The 25,182-nt window shown below is 38.0% G+C and overlaps 1 protein-coding gene across 1 annotated transcript in view; it reads left to right on the top strand.

The window, feature by feature from the left end:
- Nucleotides 1–25,182, top strand: part of CRYBG1 (crystallin beta-gamma domain containing 1) — a 228,456-nt gene that overhangs the window by 92,447 nt on the left and 110,827 nt on the right. The window contains exon 2 of the mRNA XM_068984914.1: nt 6,192–6,330. Within this exon, the coding sequence (XP_068841015.1) occupies nt 6,192–6,330 (139 nt within the window). The remainder of the gene's footprint in view (nt 1–6,191; nt 6,331–25,182) is intronic.

Here is a 25,182-nt window from a genome sequence, read left to right as displayed (position 1 = left end):
AGTAGGATACTTTGTTTTCTTTTTCAAGAGGGCCCCAAAATTATATTCTCCTCAAGCCTCATAAAGCTTGTATTTGCCTGGAAATAACCATAAATAACTTTTAATTTAGGAAAGGGCCAACAATTGTATTATTATTAATTTTATACCAACTTAATCTCCAAGGAGAAGCATAGTAGAAAAGCTTTTGTGATTCATATATACAAATAATATGTATAATATATGTTTTAGAAAACTTATGAATTTTTGACATTTGAAAAAATGTCATAAAAAATTTATGACATTTAATTCCACTTGTTTGACTTGATGTGAATAGAATGCTAGATTTCTAATTTAAAAACTAGATATACAATAAGCAACAAAGGTTTACTGTATAGCACAGGGAACTATATTCAGTATTTTGTAATAACTTGTAATGGAAATAATTTTTAAAATAATATATGTGTATGTGTAACTGAATCACCTTGCTGTGCACCTGAAACATTGTAAGTCAACTATACTCCAATAAAATATATATATTAAGGAAAAAACTCCAAGAAAGGAAATATGGCTTTGAAAGCAAACCAGATAAAAAAAAGGAACAGAAAATAATGCAATGAGTGGGCCAGTATTCCACTTATGAGTCTGAGTAAAATAAAGTACTTAACACCGAAACTCCCTTCACTCTGGCAGGATAATACCTGTACTAAGAAAAAGAAAGATTGCAAACTAGCCAGTTAGATTTTCCACTGATAAAACTCCAGACTAGTATGGCAATTTGGGGTGGGGAGGGGGATTTTATTTTGTTTTTTAACCCCAGAAATAATGGCCTTAATAACAGACCAGTAGTGATTATTCAGAAAGGAAGCTCTATTTCCATTTATAAATCTTAGATTTCCCCCAGGGGGCCATACTTAGCCTTTCTTACAACCACCTGCAGCCTACTCATCAGGAGTTAAACTGAAAGTATATCCTTTGGAAAAGAAAAATGAAATTTTCAATTGGTCTTTCTGGTTGCAAACACTTGTTAAGATCTCCTTTTAAGCTAGGGAAACGAGCCAACTCATTTGAAAAGACCCTGATGCTGGGAAAGTTTGAGGGCAAGAGAAGAAAGGGGCAACAGAGGATGAGATGGTTGGAGGGCATCACTGACTCAATGGACATGAGTTTGAGCAAACTCCCAGAGATAGTGAAGGACCAGGAAGCCTGGCATGCTGCAGTTCATGGGGTGACAAAGAGTCGGACACGACTTAACGACTGAACAACAACAACAAGGGGGACTTATCTGTGTCTAGCTTTGTCTGTAACTTATTCACAATTGAAATATTTTGTCCATATGATGAGTTCCTATGTCTACTATATCTTAATGTCCTGAGGGTTTGGAGTGGGTTTCCTTACCTTTACTTTGTATGATACATGAAAGGAGATATAAAAATGGTTGCTGAAACAATGAGAGCTAGATATTATTTAAATTACTGTAGGGCCCAGGGCCCCCTTCAGCACAATTCTAGGTATTTTATGTCTGTGTAATGTTTTGTGAAGGTTGCGTTTCAGGAGACAAACTTGTGTAATACGTTTGCTGGGAGTAGAAATTCTGTGCCTGACACTAGAGAGGAACTAGAAAATGTGTCTGGGGCGTGAAGCTCCTAAAACGGAACTCAGCTTGCAAAACCCTCTGAGCCCACACACCCTGTGGCCTTTCTTTACCTCCCAACTGAGTCCTGGAGCCAACTTCGAATTAATGATGCCTGTTACCATGTGGTCAGCAGCCATGCTTGGATCTTGGTTTAGAGGAAAAGAAATTCAGCCAACACCTCATCCCCCTCCCCTCCAAGGGAGGTCAGAAGTTACTTGCTGTAGCACAACTCTCTGCAGTTAATGGCTTGGGAATTATGAGTGAAGCAAGGACCTTGCCTGGACTACGTATGAGGGTCATCCCTTTCCTCAGGCCATGGAGAAGCTAAATCTGCCTTCTGAGATCATGACCCCAAGCATACAGATTGACCCTTGGAGAGCAGGCTAAGTCTTGTTAGTTTATCCCCAAGCCAGGAGAGCAAGCAAACTGCCTGGGTTTAACATACAGTGAGGCCAGAATCATGAATGTTTCTGCTTTGGTAATTCAAATTCAATCGTGAATATATCTCAACTCTTTATCTAACAACAGTCTACCAAGTGTGGGGGACATGTAATTAGACAGGGAGGTGGAGTGACACACACAAACATCTGTATCCACTCCCTCCCCTGCCCCTTTCCTAATAGAGCCCAGCTTGTTCCGGTGCCCACCCTGTGCACTGTGATGCCCCTCTGGCCCCAGCCTCTGGGGGTAGGTCCCCCAGTGGTTTTGCTGTAGACATGAGATATGCAGAGAAGTCTGCTAGGTGGTTTCTAGAGAAGACTTCCTTACTTCTGAGAGAGAGATGCAGGAAGAGATAGTCTTTTCATCACCTGGAATTATCATGTATCTATACATGATGACCAGAACTGTAGCAGCCACTCAGTTCAGCAGCAATGGAATAAACTGATTAAATGAACTCAGTCCACCTCTCTCGCTTTATATTCAGTGATTTATATTCGTCTTTGATTAGGCTTCTGTGGGAGAAGGCAATGGCACCCAACTCCAGTACTCTTGCTTGGAAAATCCCATGGACGGAGGAGCCTAGTAGGCTGCAGTCCATGAGGTTGCTAAGAGTCGGGCACGACTGAGCGACTTCACTTTCACTTTTCACTTTCACACATTGGAGAAGGAAATGGCAACCCACTCCAGTGTTCTTGCCTGGAGAATCCCAGGGACAGAGGAGCCTAGTGGACTGCCGTGTGTGGGGCCGCACAGAGTCGGACACGACTGAAGCGATTTAGCAGCAGCAGCAGGCTTCTGTGAGTTGGAATTGCTATTACTTGCAGGCAAAAGAATCCTATACTATAGGCAGGGGTTGGATCACAAGAAAAATACATAAAAAGAGCACCCTTGCTAGCTTTTAATCACACAATACAAAAGTATCTAGCAGGAAGAGAGAACTCCATTTTGGATCTCTGCCCACCTCCAACAATACACAGCTTAGGAAGCATATGTAGTTCAAGTTTATCACTTCATCTCTAGATTCATTCAATGGGCACATATTTTTCTCTTCAAAAAGAAAAAATCTTAAAAGTGGTAGACTTTCTATACTTTTCTTTTTACTTTTACAATTCATAAGACTTCAGTGGTTGGAATCCATTTTCAAGTCTTGTTACCAAGTCCGAGCTCATACTACTCCTTGCACAACAAACAGGCCAATAAATTGAGACACCAGTTGTTGGGGCAGAAATAGTGACTTTATTTGGAAAGCCAGCAGGCAGAGAAGCTCTCTGTGTCCCAGAGAGCCATCTTGCCTGGGTTTGGATGCTAGCTTCTTTTATAAAACAAAGAGTGGGGGGTGAGGAGGTAGAGTTTAAAAAGGTAATAGTTGTTGCAAATAATTCCTGGTTCCAACCAGACTCTGGAAGAGATGTGTTAATTGCTTTATTCTGGCAGTCATTTATAGGTGGGCCTTGGTGAGGATGTTTCCTGTGAGCTAAATGAGGGTACAGGTCAGGCTTAGGGGGCAGGATTCCAAGATATGGGCCATCACATATACTTGAAGCTATAGGCAATCTCCTTTTAGTGATTAACTGTAGCAAAAACAATAGAGAAGGAAATGGCAACCCATTTCTAGTATTCTTGCATGGAAAATCCCATGGACAGAGGAGCGTGGCAGGCTACAGTCCACAGTGTCACGAAGAGTCGGACACAGCTGAGAACAAAGACAACAGAACACAAAAGTTAAAGTAAAAGAAACAGATGCAGTATGGCGTTAGATTTCATTTTCTCTGCTACAGTCCTAGTGGTCTTCACTTGCTTGCTGCTCTTCTTGGCTTATTTGTGAGCAGAAGCAGCACAGGGGCTGTGATGTAGGGTCAATGTCCAGTTAATAAAAATAAATCGTGATACAAACATACATCTGTGGTAAGTCTTTAACACCTTCTCAGTCATAAGATACTTTTCAAATGTTATGTAATTCTTTGAAGCTAGGTGTATTTTTCTATCCCTATTTTTCTATAAATGCCATCTATAATTCCTAAGGAGAGATTTTCCTCTAAGGTGAACTTCAACACTTACTTTCAGAGGGTAGAAATTTTTAAGTCCTTATATATGGCATGAACATTGCAGGAAGGAAACTGTTCAGAGTGGTTACTTATGCAGAGAGAAATATAACTGGGCTAAAGAAATTACTTTTTATTTCAGTTCCCTTCAATATTGATTGAGTTGTATTTACTCTGTACAAAAATTACTTTTAAACAAAATTGGGAGGGAAGACAAAAAGAAATTGTTGCTGTTGAAATACCTTCACATTTTCTGTAGCACAAAGAATAATGTTTTCCAAAACAAAGAGGTACAAGATGGATTTCTTATAGTCACTCCCATACATTTCTTCCTTGTTAATATTACCTCATTGATTTATGCCTCCTCATCTCTTAAAGTGTTAGTGCTTTGCCCTACTTTTTATCCTTGGTTCATTGTATTGATAGAAATTCCTCATAGGCTTTTATTTCTTCTGTGAAATATTAAAGACTTTAATTTTTAGTTATCTTCATGAGCCGCCTTCTCCTGGTCCAGTATCTTCTCAGTCTTAAGTATATGCTTAAGAAATACATCAACCCTTGTATCAGTTACGATGCTCAACTGCAGGTAACAGAGAACATTCGACTCAAAAAGACTTAAAGAATGGGACATTTATATGCAATGTAATAAGAACTTCAGAGCTAGGGCAGGTCTGCTGCTGCTGCTGCTGCTGCTAAGTCGCTTCAGTCGTGTCCGACTCTGTGCGACCCCATAGACGGCAGCCCACCAGGCTCCCCTGTCCCTGGGATTCTCCAGGCAAGAACACTGGAGTGGGTTGCCATTTCCTTCTCCAATGCATGAAAGTGAAAAGTGAAAGTGAAGTCACTCAGTCGTGTCTGACTCTCAGCGACCCCATGGACTTCACCCCACCAGGCTCCTCTGTCCATGGGATTTTCCAGACAGGTCTAGGATTGGTTAATTCAGCTACTCAACAGAGTACTTGAAGATGCAAATTGCTCTCACATTTTTGCCCTGCTTTCTTCTCCATCTCTTCTCCAAAGGCTAATGCCACTGCTGATTCCAGGATGCTGTCACATTCATCACATACAGGCATGATACTGGCCTGCAGGGAAGGACTATAACTTTCTGTAAACTGTCTTTTAAGAGAAAGACCTTCTCATGATTTCTTCAACAGATGTCCCTCACATCTAGTGGCCAGAATTGCATCAGATATAAGGTGAAGTACAAACACTGGAAAATTGCATGAATGGAGGAGACTGGTAGGCTACAGTCCATGGGGTCTCATAGAGTCAGACATGACTGAGCGACTACTTAAGTAAATACAAAGACTTTAAGGATCAGGGAGACCTAAATCAATGTGATGGTATCAGCTAGAGAGATAGATGTGGGCTTATGTCTTAGTCAGTTACTGGTGAGGGGATTCCAGGATTAGACCAACCATGATTGATTACCAGGACAGGAAGCAACTTCCTCTGAAGCACATGGAAAATAGCTATCTGAACAAATCAGAGTTGTTAGCAAAGAAAATGTATGTTGGAGGTTTGACAGTTAGGCTTTGGGTTTGGATAAAGGAAATGGTTTGAGGTTAGGGAACCACCAGTGTCTGCTAAAACACTGCCTTTATTGGTTTCCATTCCTTTTAAATCTAATAAATATGATAATCCTGAGAACAGATTCCTTTGCCTGGCATAGCCTAGATTCTTCCCCTAACTAGGAGGAATCCGTTTTCACTTTTTTTCCAGAGTTCAAAAAACATACAAATGCTTTTTCTTTTTTCCTTAAGAGCAATGACAGCAGAGCAACCAAGCAAATATAAAATGAATTTGTATTGCTTTCAGATCAAAATCTGTCTAGCCATCTCACAATTTACTTACTTACTGTCTGTCTCCAATTTGTTTTCTGCACAGGATTTAAAAGAATTCTGTTAGCCACATAGGGAAGTCAGCAAAGTTTATTTATAAATGTGCTATGAGAATACCAAGTTATCTACAATTCTTTGTAGGTTTTGAAGAATGATTCATTATTTTGACTGATTGGAAATATACAGAGGGAAGTGTGCCTTTAGCCTCTTGTGTTTTTAGCGTTCTTGAGAAGTTGTTATTTCCACTCTTTACAGAGCTTTGGAGGTAGTGGACGGAGCACATGTGGCTGGAGAGTATGAAGAATGTACACTGTACTGCGGGGAGTCCCAGTTCTTTCACACCACCTGTGAGATGCCTGGTGCTTTACCTACAGAGTCTGGAATCTTTAAAAAGGTAATGCTTCATTTCCAGTATTTGACTCCTGGAACTAAACACTTTACTGAATTAAAGCAGTGTAAAATAACACCTGTCTGGTTGAAAAACATAGTTAAAAAGATCATAGATGGTTAAAAGGTCATTACATATCAAAGCACCGTGATAATAAATCAGGATCAAAGAAAGAGTTTGAACCTTTGCTCTTTGCTGCCTTCAGAAGTTCTGTGTGGTTGTCATGGGTGCCTTTTGCTGCCTTTTCCCCTTCATATACCTTTAACTCAAAGATATACAAAGTAAAATGATATCAATATTTGGAAACAGTGATTCTTTCCCATAAAAAGCATTTTATTTACTTACATTTCCTTCCTACTCTAAGGCATCTAGAGTTGTTACCATTCTATCAGCAGTTGCATTTTAATATCTAGATGTTTGCATAGAAAGTTCTAACTTAACTATATTGCTTTAAGAGAAGCTTTTAATTGTGTTTCTGTAAAAGAAACTTTATTTTACTTTAAAAGTTAAGTTCTAACTTAACTACATTGCTTTAAAAGTTTTCCCCCAGGTGGGAGATAAAAGTGTATTCTTATTAACTGCATCCTTTTACCCATGAAAGGACATGGCTTGTGCACTTGCCTGCAAGCAGCAAGATAAAATAAAGTCTTGACTCAGTGTGAGAGCTGGTTTAGCTGCCAGACTTTGAAGGCTGTATAATACAGTTCTTGTTACAACTTCTTAGAAGATCACTGAGGGTTAGCAATGAAAGATAGTTTGTCATGAAAGAAATCCCCTCCCCAAAGGAGTTTGTTTTAGTAATGTTGTATGTTAAAAGTGAAACAATTACTTAGTGCAAGATGAAAAATTTGGAGATTGGATATACAACACTGTGAATGTATTTAGGACTACTGATGTATTTAGGATTAAATGTATTTAGGACTGCTGAGCTGTATATTTAAAATGGTTAAGGTAGTAGATTGTATGTATGTGTATTTTGCCACAGTGAAAAAATTTTAAAAATACCCTTGGTGATAAGCTGTAAGAAAAAAAGACATGATGATATCATAAGCTCATATTTTAGTTTATTAGAAAATAAAGTGGGTGGAGAAATTCACAGAAAATACTTTCTAACTCAAAATAGCATAATTTATCAATGAGTACCAGAAGTATAAAATTAAGTTTTATAAAATGGTGAAATGAAAAAATCAAATTTAACTTTAAAAAATTAAGTAACCTGGCTTACTATAATTTATATGTACTTCCAAATTGGTTTTACATTTTGTTCTTCTTTATAAGAAACAGTTTGTAACTGGAAACAAAACCTGGTAAATCCAGTCACTGGCCGTGAGTTTTGAGTTGTTTTCTATATTTTTCCCTTAATAATTATAATTCTGCAAGTGTCATGTCATTAAGTATCTCATGATATTTACTGAAGTCCAGGAAACAGTTGGTGGCAGCCCGTAAAGTTGGGCCAAAAGTAACTTCCCTGAGAGGGATGACTGTGAAGGGTCTGTGGTACTTCCTCCCTTGGTCTACAATTCAACAGCAGCCGTGTCTTCTTCACGATACTCTCACTCTGTCTAGGCATGCTCTCTCGACACTTGCTTGCTGTCCCAGGATACAGTCAAGGAGGGCTGGCAGGGAGAAGGAGGCCAGGCAGAACACCTGGGAAAGGCAGACACCAGGGACCAGAAATGGATGAAATGGGCACCCAGTGTAGGAAGGGAGCCAGGGCAGATAGAAGACAGGCAGGAACTTGAAGAAGGGAGGCTAGGCAAAGTGTCGTTCTGGCTACAGTGTCTCCACGTGTCTCCTGAAATGGGGTCAGCCAGGCACTGCACCACACCATCCTGCTCAGCGATGGTCAAATGCCCACAACAGGAAGAACAGGCTTCCAGGTCCACTTCTGGATCTGCCGGTTGTCTCTCCCTCTCCCTTCTTCTCCCTCTCCATCATCCCTCATGGGTCTGACTCTGGATCTTTCTCATCTGCATATTCTATAAGGACTGGAAGAAAAGAAGAGGCATAGTGCTCTCTTGCCTACTGATGGTGTTCTCAATTTTATGTCTCTTGAGATCATAGCTGAGATGTGTAACTAGGCCATTTTCAGAAGTGTAGGACAGCTCTATACCACCAGTTTGACCAGTATTACTGAGAAACAGAAATTAGCTCCATGTAGATTCTGGGTAATTCATACCTACTGTAAGTGCCAGGGTGCCTCCCATACCTTTCAAAGAATTCTTCTTAGTCTACTCTCTGCAACGAGCCTGGGCATTTCCTACAGGATTCAGCAGATTTACTAGGCAATTGTATCAGCATCACCCTTGGTATCCTTCCCAGGCAGAAGGCCATCAGTTCTTCTTAAGATCCCAGAGTTGATCTAGCTCTCTAAGTTATATCTGTTTATTCAGACAAATGTTTCAAGTGTTTTTTTTTGGGGGGGGGGATTTGAATTATTTTTTAATATAAATTTATTTATTTTAATTGGAGGCTAATTACTTTACAATACTGTATTGGTTTGGTCATACATCAACATGAATCCGCCACGGGTATACACGTGTTCCCCATCCTGAACCCCGCCTCCCACCTCCCTCCCTGTACCATCCCTCTGGGTCATCCCAGTGCACCAGCCCCAAGCATCCTGCATCATGCATCAAACCTGGACTGGCGATTCATTTCATATATGATATTATACATGTTTCAATGCCATTCTCCCAAATCATCGCACCCTCTCCCTCTCCCACAGAGTCCAAAAGACTGTTCTATACATCTGTGTCTCTTTTGCTGTCTCACATACAGGGTTATCATTACCATCTTTCTAAATTCCATATATATGCTTTAGTATACTGCATTGGTGTTTTTCTTTCTGGCTTACTAATCACTCTGTATAATCGGCTCCAGTTTCATCCACCTCATTAGAACTGATTCAAATGTATTCTTTTTAATGGCTGAGTAATACTCTATTGTGTATATGTACCACTGCTTTCTTATCCATTTATCTGGTGATGGACAGCTAGGTTGCTTCCATGTCCTGGCTATTATAAACAGTGTTGCAATGAACACTGGGGTACACGTGTCTCTTTCAATTCTGGTTTCCTCGGTGTGTATGCCCAGTAGCGGGATTGCTGGGTCATAAGGCAGTTCTATTTGCAATTTTTTAAGGAGTCTCCACACTGTTCTCCATAGTGGCTGTACTAGTTTGCATTCCCACCAACAGTGTAAGAGGGTTCCGTTTTCTCCACACCCTCTTCAGCATTTATTGCTTGTGGACGTGGATAGCAGCCATTCTGACTGGTGTGAAATGGTATTTCATTGTGGTTTTGATTTGCATTTCTCTGATAATGAGTGATGTTGAGCATCTTTTCATGTGTTTGTTAGCCATCTGTATGTCTTCTTTGGGGAAATGTCTGTTTAGTTCTTTGGCCCATTTTTTGATTGGGTCGTTTATTTTTCTGGAATTGAGCTGCATAAGTTGCTTGTATATTTTTGAGATTAGTTGTTTGTCAGTTGCTTCATTTGCTATTATTTTCTCCCATTCTGAAGGCTGTCTTTTCACCTTGCTTATAGTTTCCTTTGTTGTGCAGCAGCTTTTAATTTTAATTAGATCTCATTTGTTTATTTTTGCTTTTATTTCCAATATTCTGGGAGGTGGGTCATAGAGAATCCTGCTGTGATTTATGTCGGAGAGTGTTTTGCCTATGTTCTCCTCTAGGAGTTTTATAGTTTCTGGTCTTACGTTTAGATCTTTAATCCATTTTGAGTTTATTTTTGTGTATGGTGTTAGAAAGTGATCTAGTTTCATTCTTTTACAAGTGGTTGTCAAGTTTTCCCGGCACCACTTGTTAAGGTGATTGTCTTTTCTCAATTGTATATTCTTGCCTCCTTTGTCAAAGATAAGGTGTCCATAGGTGCATGGGTTTATCTCTGGGCTTTCTATTTTGTTCCATTGATCTATATTTCTGTCTTTGTGCCAGTACCATACTGTCTTTGTTTTTTCCTTTTTATTTATTTATTTTTTGTCTATGAGTTTTTTTTAATTTAAATTTTTATTTTTACTTTATTTTTCTTTACAATACTGCATTGGTTTTGCCATACATCAACATGAATCTGCCACAGGTGTACATGAGTTCCCAAACATGAACCCCCCTCCCACCTCCCACCCCATATCATCTCTCTGGATCATCCCCATGCACCAGCCCCAAGCATCCTGTATCCTGCAACGAACATAGACTGGTGATTCGTTTCTTACATGATAGTATACATGTTTCAATGCCATTCTCCCAAATCATCGCACCCTCTCCCTCTCCCTCAGAGTCAAAAAGTCTGCTCTACACATCTGTGTCTCTTTTGCTGTCTGACATACAGGGTCATCATTACCATCTTTCTAAATTCCATATATATGCTTTAGTATACTGCATTGGTGTTTTTTCTTTCTGGCTTACTTCACTCTGTATAATCAGCTCCAGTTTCATCCACCTCATTAGAACTGATTCAAATGTATTCTTTTTAATGGCTGAGTAATACTCCATTGTGTATATGTACCACTGCTTTCTTATCCATTTATCTGCTGATGGACAGCTAGGTTGTTTCCATGTCCTGGATATTATAAACAGTGCTGTGATGAACATTGGGGTACATGTGTCTCTTTCCATTCTGGTTTCCTCGGTGTGTATGCCCAGTAGCAGGATTGCTGGGTCATAAGGCAGTTCTATTTGCAATTTTTTAAGGAATCTCCACACTCTTCTCCATAGTGGCTGTACTAGTTTGCATTCCCACCAACAGTGTAAGAGGGTTCCGTTTTCTCCACACCCTCTCCAGCATTTATTGCTTGCAGACTTTTGGATCGCAGCCATTCTGACTGGTGTGAAGTGGTATCTCATTGTGGTTTTGATTTGCATTTCTCTGATAATGAGTGATGTTGAGCATCTTTTCATGTGTTAGCCATCCATATGTCTTCTTTAGAGAAATGTCTATTTAGTTCTTTGGCCCATTTTTTGATTGGGTTGTTTATTTTTCTGGAATTGAGCTGCATAAGTTGCTTGTATATTTTTGAGATTAGTTGTTTGTCAGTTGCTTCATTTGCTATTATTTTCTCCCATTCAGAAGGCTGTCTTTTCACCTTGCTTATATTTTCCTTTGTTGTGCAGAAACTTTTAATTTTAATTAAATCCCATTTGTTTATTTTTGCTTTTATTTCCAATATTCTGGGAGGTTCATAGAGGATCCTGCTGTGATTTATGTCGGAGAGTGTTTTGCCTATGTTCTCCTCTAGGAGTTTTATAGTTTCTGGTCTTACGTTTAGATCTTTAATCCATTTTGAGTTTATTTTTGTGTATGGTGTTAGAAAGTGATCTAGTTTCATTCTTTTACAAGTGGTTGACCAGTTTTCCCAGCACCACTTGTTAAAGAGACTGTCTTGATGACTGTGGCTTTGTAGTAGAGCTTGAAGTCAGGCAGGTTGAGTCCTCCAGGTCCATTCTTCTTTCTCAAGATTGCTTTGGCTATTTGAGGTTTTTTGTATTTCCATACAAATTGTGAAATTATTTGTTCTAGCTCTGTGAAAAAATACTGTTGATAGCTTGATAGGGATTGGATTGAATCTATAGATTGCTTTAGGTAGTATACTCATTTTCACTATATTGATTTTTCCGATCCATAAACATGGTATATTTCTCCATCTATTAGTGTCCTCTTTGATTTCTTTCACCAGTGTTTTATAATTATCTATATATATAAATGTTTCAGTTTATATTTGCACTGAAGTTAAGCCATGTGTCTTCCCCAAACAATTAAGATTTATTCATTCTCTTTATGTGTTCTGCACACTCTGTTATTGTGTTTGTTTACTTATTTAACATGTTGTTAAAATTCCTTAGACTTTTTTTAGAGCTGACAATATTGTATTGAATCCTTTAATTAAAAGAAGACATTTGTTCTACCTGCTTGTATAAATGGAAATGGATTTTTAAATACTAAGATAATATTGCCTCTCAAACGAGTATATACATCAGCTAGGAAAAAGAGCTTGTGGGCCCTCAGACATGTCCGACTCTTTGCAACCCCATGGAATGTAGCCCACCCGGCTTCTCTGTCCATGGAATTTTCCAGGCAAGAATACCGGAGTGGGTTGCCATTTCCTAGGTAAAAGAGCACAACCACAAATCAAAGCAGAATATTACTAGAATTTAAATCTTATATGAGAAAAATCACCAAGGATCTTATTTATTTACACAAAACAAGTTTTTCCTTTAAGGTGAAGGTGAAGTCGCTCAGTCGTTTCCGACTCTTTTCAACCCCATGGACTGTAACCTACTAGGCTTCTCCGTCCATGGGATTCTCCAGGCAAGAATACTGGAGTGGATTGCCATTTCCTTCTCCAGGGGATCTTCCTGACCCAGGGATCGAACCTGGGTCTCCCGCATTGGAGGCAGACACTTTAACCTCTGAGCCACCAGGGAATATTTCTTTTAAACAGCTACGTAAAACCTTTAGTCAGCTTTAGAGTAGAAGATATTTATGTTAATATTGATATTTGTAATAGACTTTTCATATGAGAGAAAAGCACAAGAAAGTGGTATCATTAAGTGAAAACATATATCATCTATGATAATCATATTGAATAATTCTTTCTTTGCATGTAAGAAAGGATTAACCTTGTACATTAATTTATCTTTTTGCTGTATTTTTTTACTTCTTATATTTACTACTTAGTTCATTTGTAAATGAAAATGTCTTAATTCTACTACATAAGGATATTTCTGGGATGTGAAAGAATACCTTTTATTTTTACTTTTTGAATTATGAAATATATGTACAAAAGACTTAGAACATATCACATATAATGGTTACATATAATGCCACTATATAATTACAATTATTTTTTAAAGTAGATGAATTAAGATTTTAGGTGGAGTTTCAATTTCAAACTCTCAAAAATTAATAGAATGAATACACAGAGAAGTAGAAGGATATAGTAAACCCTTTATTAATTAAAGCGTTTCTTAAAAACAAAAAAGAATAAGAATACCATCATCAAAAGAATAGCAGCATCAAAAAGGGTAATTACCTTAATGAGAATTTCAGTGATCTCTAGTAGGAAAATCTCTTAATTTTCCTTCAATTCTAATCACTTTCTTTGATCTAGAAAATTTCTCTAACAATAGTTATGATAAGTGATATTGTCACATTTTCAATCATTCTGGAGCCAAACTTAAGCAAGTTAAAGGGAATAAACGGGTACAGCAATTGTTTGGTTAAGGGGAAAAAGCTTTTTCTTTTTTTAACCATTTGGATATTTTATTCTGAACTTGGATAAAGTCTCTATTTCCCATTGCCTGTGTGTATGCATGTGTATAGTGTGTGCATACGTACTTTTTAAAAGAAAAAGTAAGTCATGCACCCCCAAACCAAAGTAACTATAATCTATAGAACAGAAGGAATTTTGCCAAATCAGGGCTGCTCCTCTAGTAGTCGCACATACAGATTTTGATTCTTGTCTATGCTTCTCTGAGCCATCATTCAGAAGACATCTGTGAATCTTTCATCTCACTGTTGCGATTGGGTTGCTCCCAAGTCATCCAAAACAGACAGATATTTGCTTTGTCTCAAGTACCTCAGAGGTGTTTCTACCACCATCACTTTTGACAGCTTTTTCATCACCCAATTAATCTTATAATTGTCAAGGGGGAGTGTTTTCCAGCTTCCACCCTGGTTATTCTAGTTTAGTCAATACGGATAACAATTCAGTTCAACAAGCATTTGTTCAGGTAGTAAAGAGGACAGAACATTTCCTAACATTTACCATGTTCCTCAGGTAGCTGACCACACTGAGAGGCAAGGTCCCATTTCTCTTCCCAACCCCATCATTTCCCCCTTTTCTCTCTCTCCCTAGCTGTTCTACGTGGCCAACCAATTTTCCTCTGGATGGCCAATCCCCAAATTTAACTCATTTCTTAGACTGGACCAAGTTCAAAATATGAATTACTTAAGAAGCCTCCCACAATGGAGGAGACCCTGGTTTGATTCCTGGGTCAGGAAGATCTGCTGGAGAAGGGATAAGCTACCCACTCCAGTGTTCTTGGGCTACCCTTGTAGCTCAGCTGGAAATGAATCCACCTGTGATGCCGGAGACCTGGGTTCGATCCCTGGGTTGGGAAGATCCCTGGAGAAGGGAAAGGCTACCCACTCCAGTATTCTGGCCTGGAGAAGTCCATGGACTGTATAGTCCATGGGTTCACAAAGAGTCGGATACAACTGAACAACTTTCACTTTCCCACTTTAAGAGGCCTCAGACTTGTCCACTCAGCCCAGTCCCCTGGTGCCCAGTGTTGGGTCTTCTCCACTATCGGGCTGGCCTAAGACACCGTGCACTAACATTGGTCACTTGGCTCCTACACTTTGTCTTAGATGACCCAGGTTACTAATCCCACCCAGAGCCCTTCTGAAGTTATCCTGCAAGAAGTTAGACCTTTGAAATCCTGAGTTCCAACTCCCTAATGCTAATCCTGAGAATGAGGTATTTACTTACTAAGTTAAGTCCTTCCCAATAATGACTTCCTTGAAGGACTTATGAGTATCATCTATCCCTTCCAAAACTGCATTTGACACTCCTGGTGGCACTTCATCTTACCTGCATGTGTGATTAGAGATTGCTGGGCCTTAGAACTACCTTGTCCCAGATCTCTGCTTATATTGTCTATCAGATCTTGATGTCACTTTACCCACCCCACCCTGGGACCCTGTCTGTACTGGCTGCATGGCAGGATTCTTCCTGTGCTCTATAAGTACTATTCTAAAAGGCTAAATATACTGTTAGGAAGGACTTCCCTGGAGGTCCAATGGTTAAGACTCAACACATCCAATGCAGGGGGCACAGGTTTGATCCCTGGTTGGGGAACTAAGATACTGCATGCCATGTGGCCAAAAATACATAAATAAATAAATAAATATACTGGTAGCAAAAAAAAGTCAACATAGAGAGCAATGTTTACAGTATGTTACAGTTTGTGTAAAGGGGGAATTGGAATATACATGTATATCTTTGTAGATGCATTAAGAAATTATGAAAGGATACATGAAAAACTAGTGATAATTACTTAAAAGAGGCAGATGGGATGCAGGTGGGAGGGAAACATCCTACTGTGTTATTTATCATATTTTTAGTTTTGAACCATTTGAAAGTATTGCCTATTCAAAATTTTTTGATGATAGAGGAATGAATAGATATGATTTAAGTTAAATTGTGATTAAAGGTCATACCTATTCATCCCTTCATCTTCAAAAAATTTTGAATAGGCAATAGTTTCAAATGGTTCAAAATTCAAAGTATGTGATTAAAGTTACACTGAAATGGTTTAGGAATGCATGTGTGATTTTTTATGATTCTCTGATTTGCTGTAAATAGTACCAATCCTGATTGCATTGCCCCAGGGGATGTCAGGTTGTTCTACGTTTCTTATTGCACCATTCTACTACCTTTGCCTATAATCTTTCCCATGCCTAGGAAGTCTTTCCACTTGTCTACTTGCAAAATTCTCATCCTTTAAGATCCTGCTCAAACACCTCTTTCTTTGTGATCCCTGCCCTGGAAAACATGTTCATTTACCATGGATGTATCATGAACTCGGCACTTACCATATTGATTTTCCAGTCTCTTTCCTTATCAGCCTAGGAGGCCCTCAGGGTCAGACTGCATCTGTATGGCTGGAACATTATCTATAAATTTTGCATGAATGAAATACCGTCGGTTCGTAATAAAAGGTAGTAGAAAACAATGCTGTTGCAAATGTGCAGCATTTCAGCTCTAGTTTGGTTGAATTTTTATTTGTGCTTTCAAAGGTAGAGTTTAAGCCACGTGTGAGCAGCAGAAAGGCAATGTGACTGTTTCCAGAGCATGACTCCACCTTCCTTCTTCAGCACTTAGGCTGCGGGGTTGCAAAGATCAAAGTGGATCATGGTGGCATAGGGAACATTTTTTCTCTGAAAAAGCTTGGTGTTATTGGATGTAGCAAGAGCTGCCTTTTCTGCATAAGAAGTTTCACATGTTGGGTCTTCTGTAGGCTGGAGAATGTTGCTCTAGTATCCTAAGAATAGTGATACAAAAGCAGGACATGGTATACCAGTTCTTTTTCTCTTAAAACCTAAATATCTGATCTTACAAGAAAAAGACTGATTGCCTGTGTATAGCTAGCTCTGGGAAAATCCCTGTATATAGCTATCTGTGATACTGTACATTTAAATGTATCATAGTCATGAGGAGGTAACAGGAAATCAATGAGTGATTTGTTGTTGTTGTTTTTATACACCAAGTACATGTGTTGTCTTCCTTTGAGGTAATAACTATGGGTGTTGTTTATTTACATATGTATAAATAAACATATTAGTATATATTAGCCAGTCCATTTCCCTGTAACCTATAAAGCTTTGTCTCTAGTCAGGTTTTATTTTGTTTTGTTTTAAAGCTTGGTAATATATTCATTATTTTTCTTCTAAATATTTGTTTATTGCAAAAAATATCAAAGAATATGAAACATACAAAATAAAGACAAATTCTCCCATTACACTTGAAAGTAGCTAGTTTGGTATATATCCTCTCAAAGCTTTTTGTTATGCATTTATAGAAATAGAGTTAGTTTATTCATGCTTTTTCCACCAGAAGGGATCATATACTGCATTGTTGTTCCGTCATTCAGTAGTGTCAGACTCTGTGACCCCATGGACTGCAGCATGCCAGGCTTCCATTTCCTTCACCATCTCCCAGAGCTTGCTCAAACTCATGTCCATTGAATTGGTGATGCCATCCAACCATCTCATCCTCTGTCCTCCCCTTCTCCTCCTGCCTTCAATCTTTCCCATCATCAGAGTCTTCTCCAGTGAGTCAGTTCTACACATCAGGTGGAAAGTATTGGAGCTTCAGTTTCAGCATCAGTGCTTACAATGACTATTCAGGGTTGATTTCCTTTAGGTTTGACTGGTTGGATCTCCTTGCAGTCCAAGGGACTCTCAAGAGTCTTCTCCAGCACCATAGTTCAAAGCATCAATTCTTCTGTGCTCAGCTTTCTTTATAGTCCAACCTCACATTCATACATTGCTACTGGAAAAACCATAGCTTTGACTAGACAGACCTTTTTTGGCAAAGTAATGTCTCTGCTTTTTAATATGCTCTCTAGGTTTGTCATTGCTATACTGTATGCAGTTCTCTGATTCATTTCTTTTTACTAAGCAGTCTTTGTGATCACCTTTTCAAATCAGTATCTGTGCATTTGCCTCTTTTGAACAATTAGTATTCCATATGTAGTATGGAATATAGTAGTATTCCATATGTCTTACAATGACTCTACTATTCTCTAGTTAACCAATATTTATGAACATTAAAGTTATCTGCACTTAAAAAAATTTTTTTTTACATATTTCCATCTCTATGGGGTTTTTTGATCACTATTTCTATGGGATAAATTCTCTAGAAGTGAAATTACTAAATCAAAAGCACACTTATTTTTAGATGTTACAGATATTGTCAAATGACCCATAAAAAGTTTTTATCAGCCTAAGCTCCCAGCCAAAGTGAATGAATGTGCCTATTTTTCTACCACTTTATAAATGTAATTGATGTAATGTAATTTATCTTTTTCATTTTGCCATTCTGTTGATATCTCATTGTTTATACTTGTAGTTCTTCAATTAAGAAAGAGGTTAAACTTTTTTTTTTTTACATTTATTGGCCATTTGCATTTCTTCAGTGAATTATCTTTTCGTGTTTTCTGCTCATTTCATGTTCTTCTGCTCATTTATGTGTTGGGTTTATCTTGCTTACGATACTGTGACAAAGTGATAATCATCGATATTCAGAATGGATAAAAATTGTTTTTACAGGGAACATTTGAACCTTTTGCATTCTTTTAAAAAAATAATTTAGTGTTTGGTTATCCAATTAGGGTTTAAATTTGCTGTTTGTTTTTAGAGTTGGGAGTTCTGTGTAGGAGAAACTGTTAAGTTGTGAGAAACCAAAATGCTTCCCTGCTCTTACTAGAGAATGAGTATCAGAGGAGACGGAAACAGGAGTAGGGCTTCTGAAATTATACTTTGTGGTCATTCATGCAGTGGAACTAAATGACAGTCTCAGAAGAGTCCCTGAGATGTTTTTCCCTCTCATTCACTCCAGTTCTACTCCTGCATGTCTTTCAGTCCCTTTGTTCAAATGAATTTCTTAAACTTACAATTTAAAATATTTACAGCATCCAGGTCTTTTGATCCCTAAACACATTGATCCCCTTAACCACTGTGCTATTTCCCTTGATGAACTTGCACCCTTACATAGAAATGTGTCAAACACCCCTTCATAATCTCATTAATTTCTGATCTCTCCTTCTTTTATCATCATAGCAATTTCTCACCTTCTGGAGTAGCATGGATGCCCTGGACTGAAGGCTCCAATCAGTCTCTCTCAGTCCCCCTCTGCTTTATCCTGTTGTCACTGATACCTTTTTTTTTTTTTTTTTGCAGTTATATATATATATATTTTTTATTTTATTTATTTATTTTTTTAATTTTATTATCATGTTGCTATTTTTTTAATTAATATTGTATATCACCAAAGAGAAAGAGGGGGAAAAAATGAATCAAGAAACTTAGTGCTAGTGACGCAAAACAGAGGGCTTTCAGCTAGTGTGAATAGTCCCCAGGATGTAGGTTAATAGTAATTTGTTTCTGTGTGTGTTGATGCCAGGAAAAGGCAGAGAGAATGTAGATATTTATAGAGATAATTAAATAAGCAAGTTCATGTAATAAGCAAGTTCTGACAATTGTAATAAAATGCATCAAAAGAAAAAAAATAAAATAAAATATTTACAGCAGCCTTAGATTCAAACTACCAAGGACTGAACATTTAAAATCCTTCTGGATTCTATTTCTAGTTCTGTCAGGAATCCCTGGCTGATAGTCATCCTTACCAGCATGCCTGTCTTGTCAGGAAATCGTTAATGATTGTAAAGCCCAGGGCATATACAGAGCTCTCTGTAAGTAGTAATTACAGTTATTGTTCTCCTGGCATCCTTAAATTTCAAACTGAATTCCTACCAGCTAATGTAGTGCAAGCGAAACTTAAACTCTTGTGACATCATTCCCATAATAAAGAGGAGTGGCTGGCCAGTGATGCTCATTTGTTTTCCTGAAGACATCAGGAGAGGATCATACATCTTTTTGGTTGTAGAGATGAAAATGTAGGGCTTTGTCTTCTTTTGAATATTCTAATCATAGAATATTTGTTTCGATCAGAAATCCCTCATTGGGGATCCATCTTTAGTCAGAAACAAAGCCCTCTGGCTACGCTCAATGACATTTGGGCCAATTGGAATCATATCTGGTTGCTTAAGTAACTCTAGACACCCCACTTCTTCTGCAATTACTACTTCTGTCCTGAGGAAACTCTGAAGACTGGTCCGATCCAGAACCTCGATGGGGGGTCGAACCTGCTGTGGGTGTGGCTGTGGCAGTGGCAGGTGCGATGGGTGTGCCAACAATCGCAGCAGTAGTGTGGACCCTCGGAACAGATACTCTGCCTCCCGGAATAGATATGAAAATTCTAGAAACAGGTACTATGCCAGGGATCTTGAGGTAAGTCCTTGCTGAGGGAATCCTTCTGAATCATTGATTTGTCCAATGTCTCTTTAATAACAATTGAGCATGGGTTACATGATTGTGAATGAGAATGTGTTACTGTTTCACAAGGCTAATGCCATGTTCATCTTAAATATTTGAAAGTATCTAGAGCACTATTTATTCATATACTAAGATACTTATTCTTAGTGTTAAGCATTTTTTGTTTGTTTGTTTTGCAGTCGGTTAAAGCTTTACTCAGAAGGGCAATGCCAGTGAGGGTAGCTCCTGCTGCACACTGTTCTCTGGGACAGTCCTCCCTGCTTTAAGCTTTTTAGAACTCCTTACACTGTAAGAGAACCATGCTGCTTCACATTCTCCCCAAAACCACTTTCGTTTGCACTGAGCTTATTTGCAGTTAGTAATTGAATCAGATATTAAATCATATAAAGATGTTTTGAGCAGTAGAATGTTTTAAGAGTCTGGATCAACTGCTCAGAACTGCTTTTTGTGTACCTAATTTGACAGGAGATGCTGTCTTAAAATTGAGAGGTGACTCGAGGTCTTAAACCCAGTGGTCACTCACTATTCCCAGTCTCTGCTTGTAAAAGCCAGTGTGTTGCTTCAGTAGATTTTCTGTGCTACTATGTAACATGTAGGGTAGCCAGCACCCGCCAGCATGAGCTTGCCTTTGATGCTTATTCATCCCCCTCTTCTCCACCTGTAATATTATACATCTGCTTTGTTTTGCCCAGGAAAACTCTGAAGCTACTGGAATGGAATGTATAGAATGTGTATGTCAGACTAGTTTTGTAATGTGCTTTAGGAAAAGCAAGCCGTGCGTACTTCTGACCTGCTGTTTTCCTCAAGATGCTGATTAGAGTGTAACCCATAATCTATCGAAATGGTAATAGATTTAAATGTATAAATATGTGTTTGTGTGTATATACATACATATATTTATGCTTCTGTGTTGCACACACACATGCACACGGACTTTTGAAAACTATCTGAATGCTAAATCGGCAAATGAAGATGGAATAAAACTTTTGAAGTTTAGTACTTTGCAGACCATATTGGTCAGATGGATCTCTTAGCCATTTCTTATATTCAAGTCTGAAGAGAAGGGACTTAATATTTTCATTATTCTGTGCTTAGTCCCATGATTATTGATTTTACTGTCTTTTCTTCTTAGTAGAGCTTTGATCTCTCTGCCATTGTACATAATGACTTTGGTTTTTGGAAGCTTTAGTCAAACATCATCTATAGAGAGGTCAAAATTTTACAGTGTTTCAGTTTGTGTCCTTTGCTAATTAGTGGTTCACTATCAGCTACCAGGGGGTATTTTTAATGACTTTTAACCAGCAACATGGAAAAAATGTTCAGAAGAACATGGGGGAAAACAAAAACTTGTGACTGGAGGACAACAAGATAACACTAACTTAAAACGCTTAGAGCCTTTGAGTAGCAGGTGATTGTGAGAGATCTCTGTGATTATGATAATTGTAACCTAAGAGAATCGCTCCAAGGCAACCTCGGTCATCTCAGTTAACAGTAGGCCATCTCACCTAATTTCTTGCTGACTTTGAATGTAGATCTTAGAAACTTGAATGTGCTGTTAACACATCAAGATAATCTGAACAAGAATCCCAAATAATGTGGAAATTTTTTACTAGTTGATTTTGTTTTAATAGTATCTTAAAATGAAGATCAACCAATTTAGAAAATGAGGGAAGTAGAGACTGATCTGTCATTGATAGTAAAACTCCCAAATTAAAGCATCTCCCTGTTGGTGATAATAGAAAGAAAGTGAAGTCGCTCAGTCGTGTATGACTATTTGCAACCCCATGGACTGTAGCCTACCAGGCTTCTCTGTCCATGGGATTTTCCAGGCAAAAATACTGGAGTGGGTTGCCATTTCCTTCTCCAGGGGATCTTCCCGACCCAGGGATTGAACCCGGATCACCTGCATTGTAGGCATACCCTTTACTGTCTGAGCATAAACGGACCAGGGAAGTCCGTTGGTGATAATATTCAAACCAGTGCAGAGGACTTTGCCCTTGGGTTCTCTCATAAGCTTTTTCCAAAATAGCTAAAGAGACTATCAAAATACTTCTAATAATTAACTTCTGTGAGTTTACCAATTAAGTGAAGTTTCATCATAGTGTATATGTTAATTCAAAATATTGAATTTTGGGGGTATTTTACAAAATGACAATTTATAACAATGATAAATACCTTTTAAAAAGAGACCTCTTTGATTTTCTGTTTTATTTTAAAACTGCAATAGTCCAAACTGGCTAAAGTAATCTAGTAAGTACCTGTGAATACAAAAAATTATGCCTGATCAATATCTATTCATCTTTAAAATTCAAGTTAAATATTATCTCATTTGTGAAATTTCCCTGAAGTCTCAGTTGATATTGCCTGATGTCTCTCATGTTCTCATGGAGTTTTATAATATCCCAAGTGATTTCTTCGTATTATTATTCAGAAATTTTATCTCTTCTCCACTGCTCTACTCCCATTCACATTTTATTTACACCTAATGCTGTGCCTGTGATATAGAAGACACTGAAAACCCATAACTGCAATAACTGGAAAAGTGAATTATAAATACAGAATTATTAGCCCAAAACCAGAGCTCTGATTTCAGCTCTGCTTTAGACCAACTGTGTTATCTTGGGTGAGTTATTTATCCTTGTTGGGCATCAGCTTTTAATTTATGAATTAGGAAATGAGAATTGGATGAGACAGTGCTCTGTAGAGCTCTTGGGATCCTCTGAGGTGCCCTGGAGGCTACAACAGCAAGAAAGGGATGGATGGAAAGCTGGATGGGAGAGGAACTCAGGCCTGCAAGGTTCATGCCTTGTCTTCATTCAGAGATACTGACTTATTGATATGTTTGTTTTCTATATGACTAAATTCCTCTATCACTTCTTTTGAATAAAATGCTTTACTGTTGATAAAATCATGAAAACAGCTGGACTAGATTACTGATAATGTTTGTCTAATTCTAATGTCTGTAACATTTGCATTAATTTATTATCATATTGCCTTTTAAGAGAAATTTAATTACATTGCTCTCACTGACTTGTTTATATGTTCACTGCCCTCCCCATATATGTCTTTTTTGTTCTGTTTGTGCTTAGCCAATTTGTCTATTACACCTTGTATTTAGTTTTTAAATCTGAGTAAGCTGCTTGTCCCTACCAAATGTTCTTTCATTTGTAAAAAATCACTCTTAAATTTAATTAATTGTTTTGAAATTCATTCTTATCTATCTGAGCATAGAAACCTTGAATATCTAGTTTTATCTACAAATTTGGTGAAGATATTCTTAATTACTTCCTTCTGGTCATTTATGAAGTCACTGCGTAGAATGATATTCAGGTTGGAGTTATTGTGTGTTGGGGGGATGGTGATAGTTGAATAAATTGATATTCTGACTTTCTGTGGTGTTAGCTGATCCTCCAATGAGTTGTCTTCTCTACCCTCATCTTTTTTAAAAATGATATTTGAAAGAGCAAATATTATGAAGTTTGTGAGTAAATATTGATTGACAGTCATCTAAAGTACTAAATAGAACAACACATATTTTCACAGCATAAATAATAATGACAGAATTAGCAGGTAGCTTACAGGAGGAAAGAAAAGAAGCAGGAAAAGGTCAAAGTATACAAAATAAGGAAAGAGATTCAAATACTGATGCACTCAGCATTCATTCAAGGCTCATTAAACGTCCCTAGTGCTCCCACAGTTTTAATGCTAATATTCTGCCAGTGGCTTATCCTTTGTTCCTTATGTTTGATACATGTGCTATTTATTTATTCATTTTGTGCTTGTTAATGAGGTACCTTGGGAGTTTCTCCTTTCAACAAAAATGGAAGGGAATGAAAAGGGAATTGTTGGAAATACACTGACTAATTCAGTCCCACAAATTACCAACAGCTTACCTTAAAACCAGCCTAAAAGAAATGACAAACTGATTTTATGTAAGATAAATAGCATCCAGTATATCAATTACATTTGACTCAGTGCTGTCCTGTCTTAGAATTAGGAAAGGCATTAGAATCAAGGTGATAGTTGAACATATGAGATGATATATTAAGCAAAGCAGAATGTATTTGGTTAGAGAATGGTACAGAAAGAAAACTTAGGAAGTAGAATTTTTTTTTTCAGGAATAAGTATGTGGTGGTATCCAATTTTTAAATACAGAGAAATTGTTGTAAAGTCTCGAGCAAAGAAGCATTCCTGATGAATGTAATATTTCAGAAGTAGAGGCATTGATATTCCTGGTGTGATAGAATGGCAGGGTTGAGGGAAGTAGAAACCTGTGAACACAAATGGGGACTGAAATCTCAGAAACTGCCCAGGAGGCTTGGAAACCAGCATGGGCTTGTCTTAACTTAGAGGCTGCTTAATGGGTGAAGTCAAGAGATCTGATGACAGGTTGCATGTAGGAGAAAAAGTGGGTGGAATGAAAGTTTTTAAGGTTTTTAGTTTGGGAGGTTAGAAAAATGGTATTCCTTGGTGACAAATGAAATTCTTTAGAAAGGAAGACTGCTTGCAAGGAAAAATGATTTGTTTTTTAGAAAAGGTCATCTTTGAAGTAGTAACTTGAACCCCAGGTAGAAAGTTTCAGAATCATAAAACAGTATGGAGAAATAGATTTGGACTACCATCAGAGAATGGAAAATTTTCAGTTTTAATTTGCTTTCTCTTTTCTCTTTCTCTCTCTTTTTTTTTTGTTAGTAAATTGACATCAAAATTCATTTGGCAGAAAAATTTAAGCTAAACTCTTATGAGGCAGTTTATTATCTTTAATTATCCCATTTACAACTTCTCCAGTAGCTCAGTGGTAAAGAATCTGCTTGCCAAGCAGGAGACTTGGGTTCAATCCCTGGGTCAGGATGATTCCCTGAAGAAGGAAATGGCAACCCACTCCAGTATTCTTGCCTGGAGAATTCCATGGACAGCAGAGCCTGGTGGACTACAGTCCATGGGCTCGCAAAGAGTCAGACATAACTTAGCAAGTTAACAGCAGCATCCCACTTACAGTGAATTATTATACATATTTGCTGCAGAAGTATTAATCTATTATGGTACACACATGCTACCTTTCCAAAATCTGAAGATTCTTACTTTTTAAATACTTCTGGCCCCAGTGGGTTTTGCATAAGGGATTGTGGACCAGAAAGAATGCCAGTGATGGGATAAGACAAAATCATCCATAACTAGCAGTCATCTATAAAATGAAATAAATGATGAGAGAATGAATG

The sequence above is a fragment of the Capricornis sumatraensis genome, chromosome 13, assembly GCF_032405125.1.
Source record: "Capricornis sumatraensis isolate serow.1 chromosome 13, serow.2, whole genome shotgun sequence".
NCBI classification, from domain to species: domain Eukaryota; kingdom Metazoa; phylum Chordata; class Mammalia; order Artiodactyla; family Bovidae; genus Capricornis; species Capricornis sumatraensis.
The sequence above is the reverse complement of the archived record's forward strand: the minus strand, read 5'-3'. Positions and strand labels throughout refer to the sequence as shown.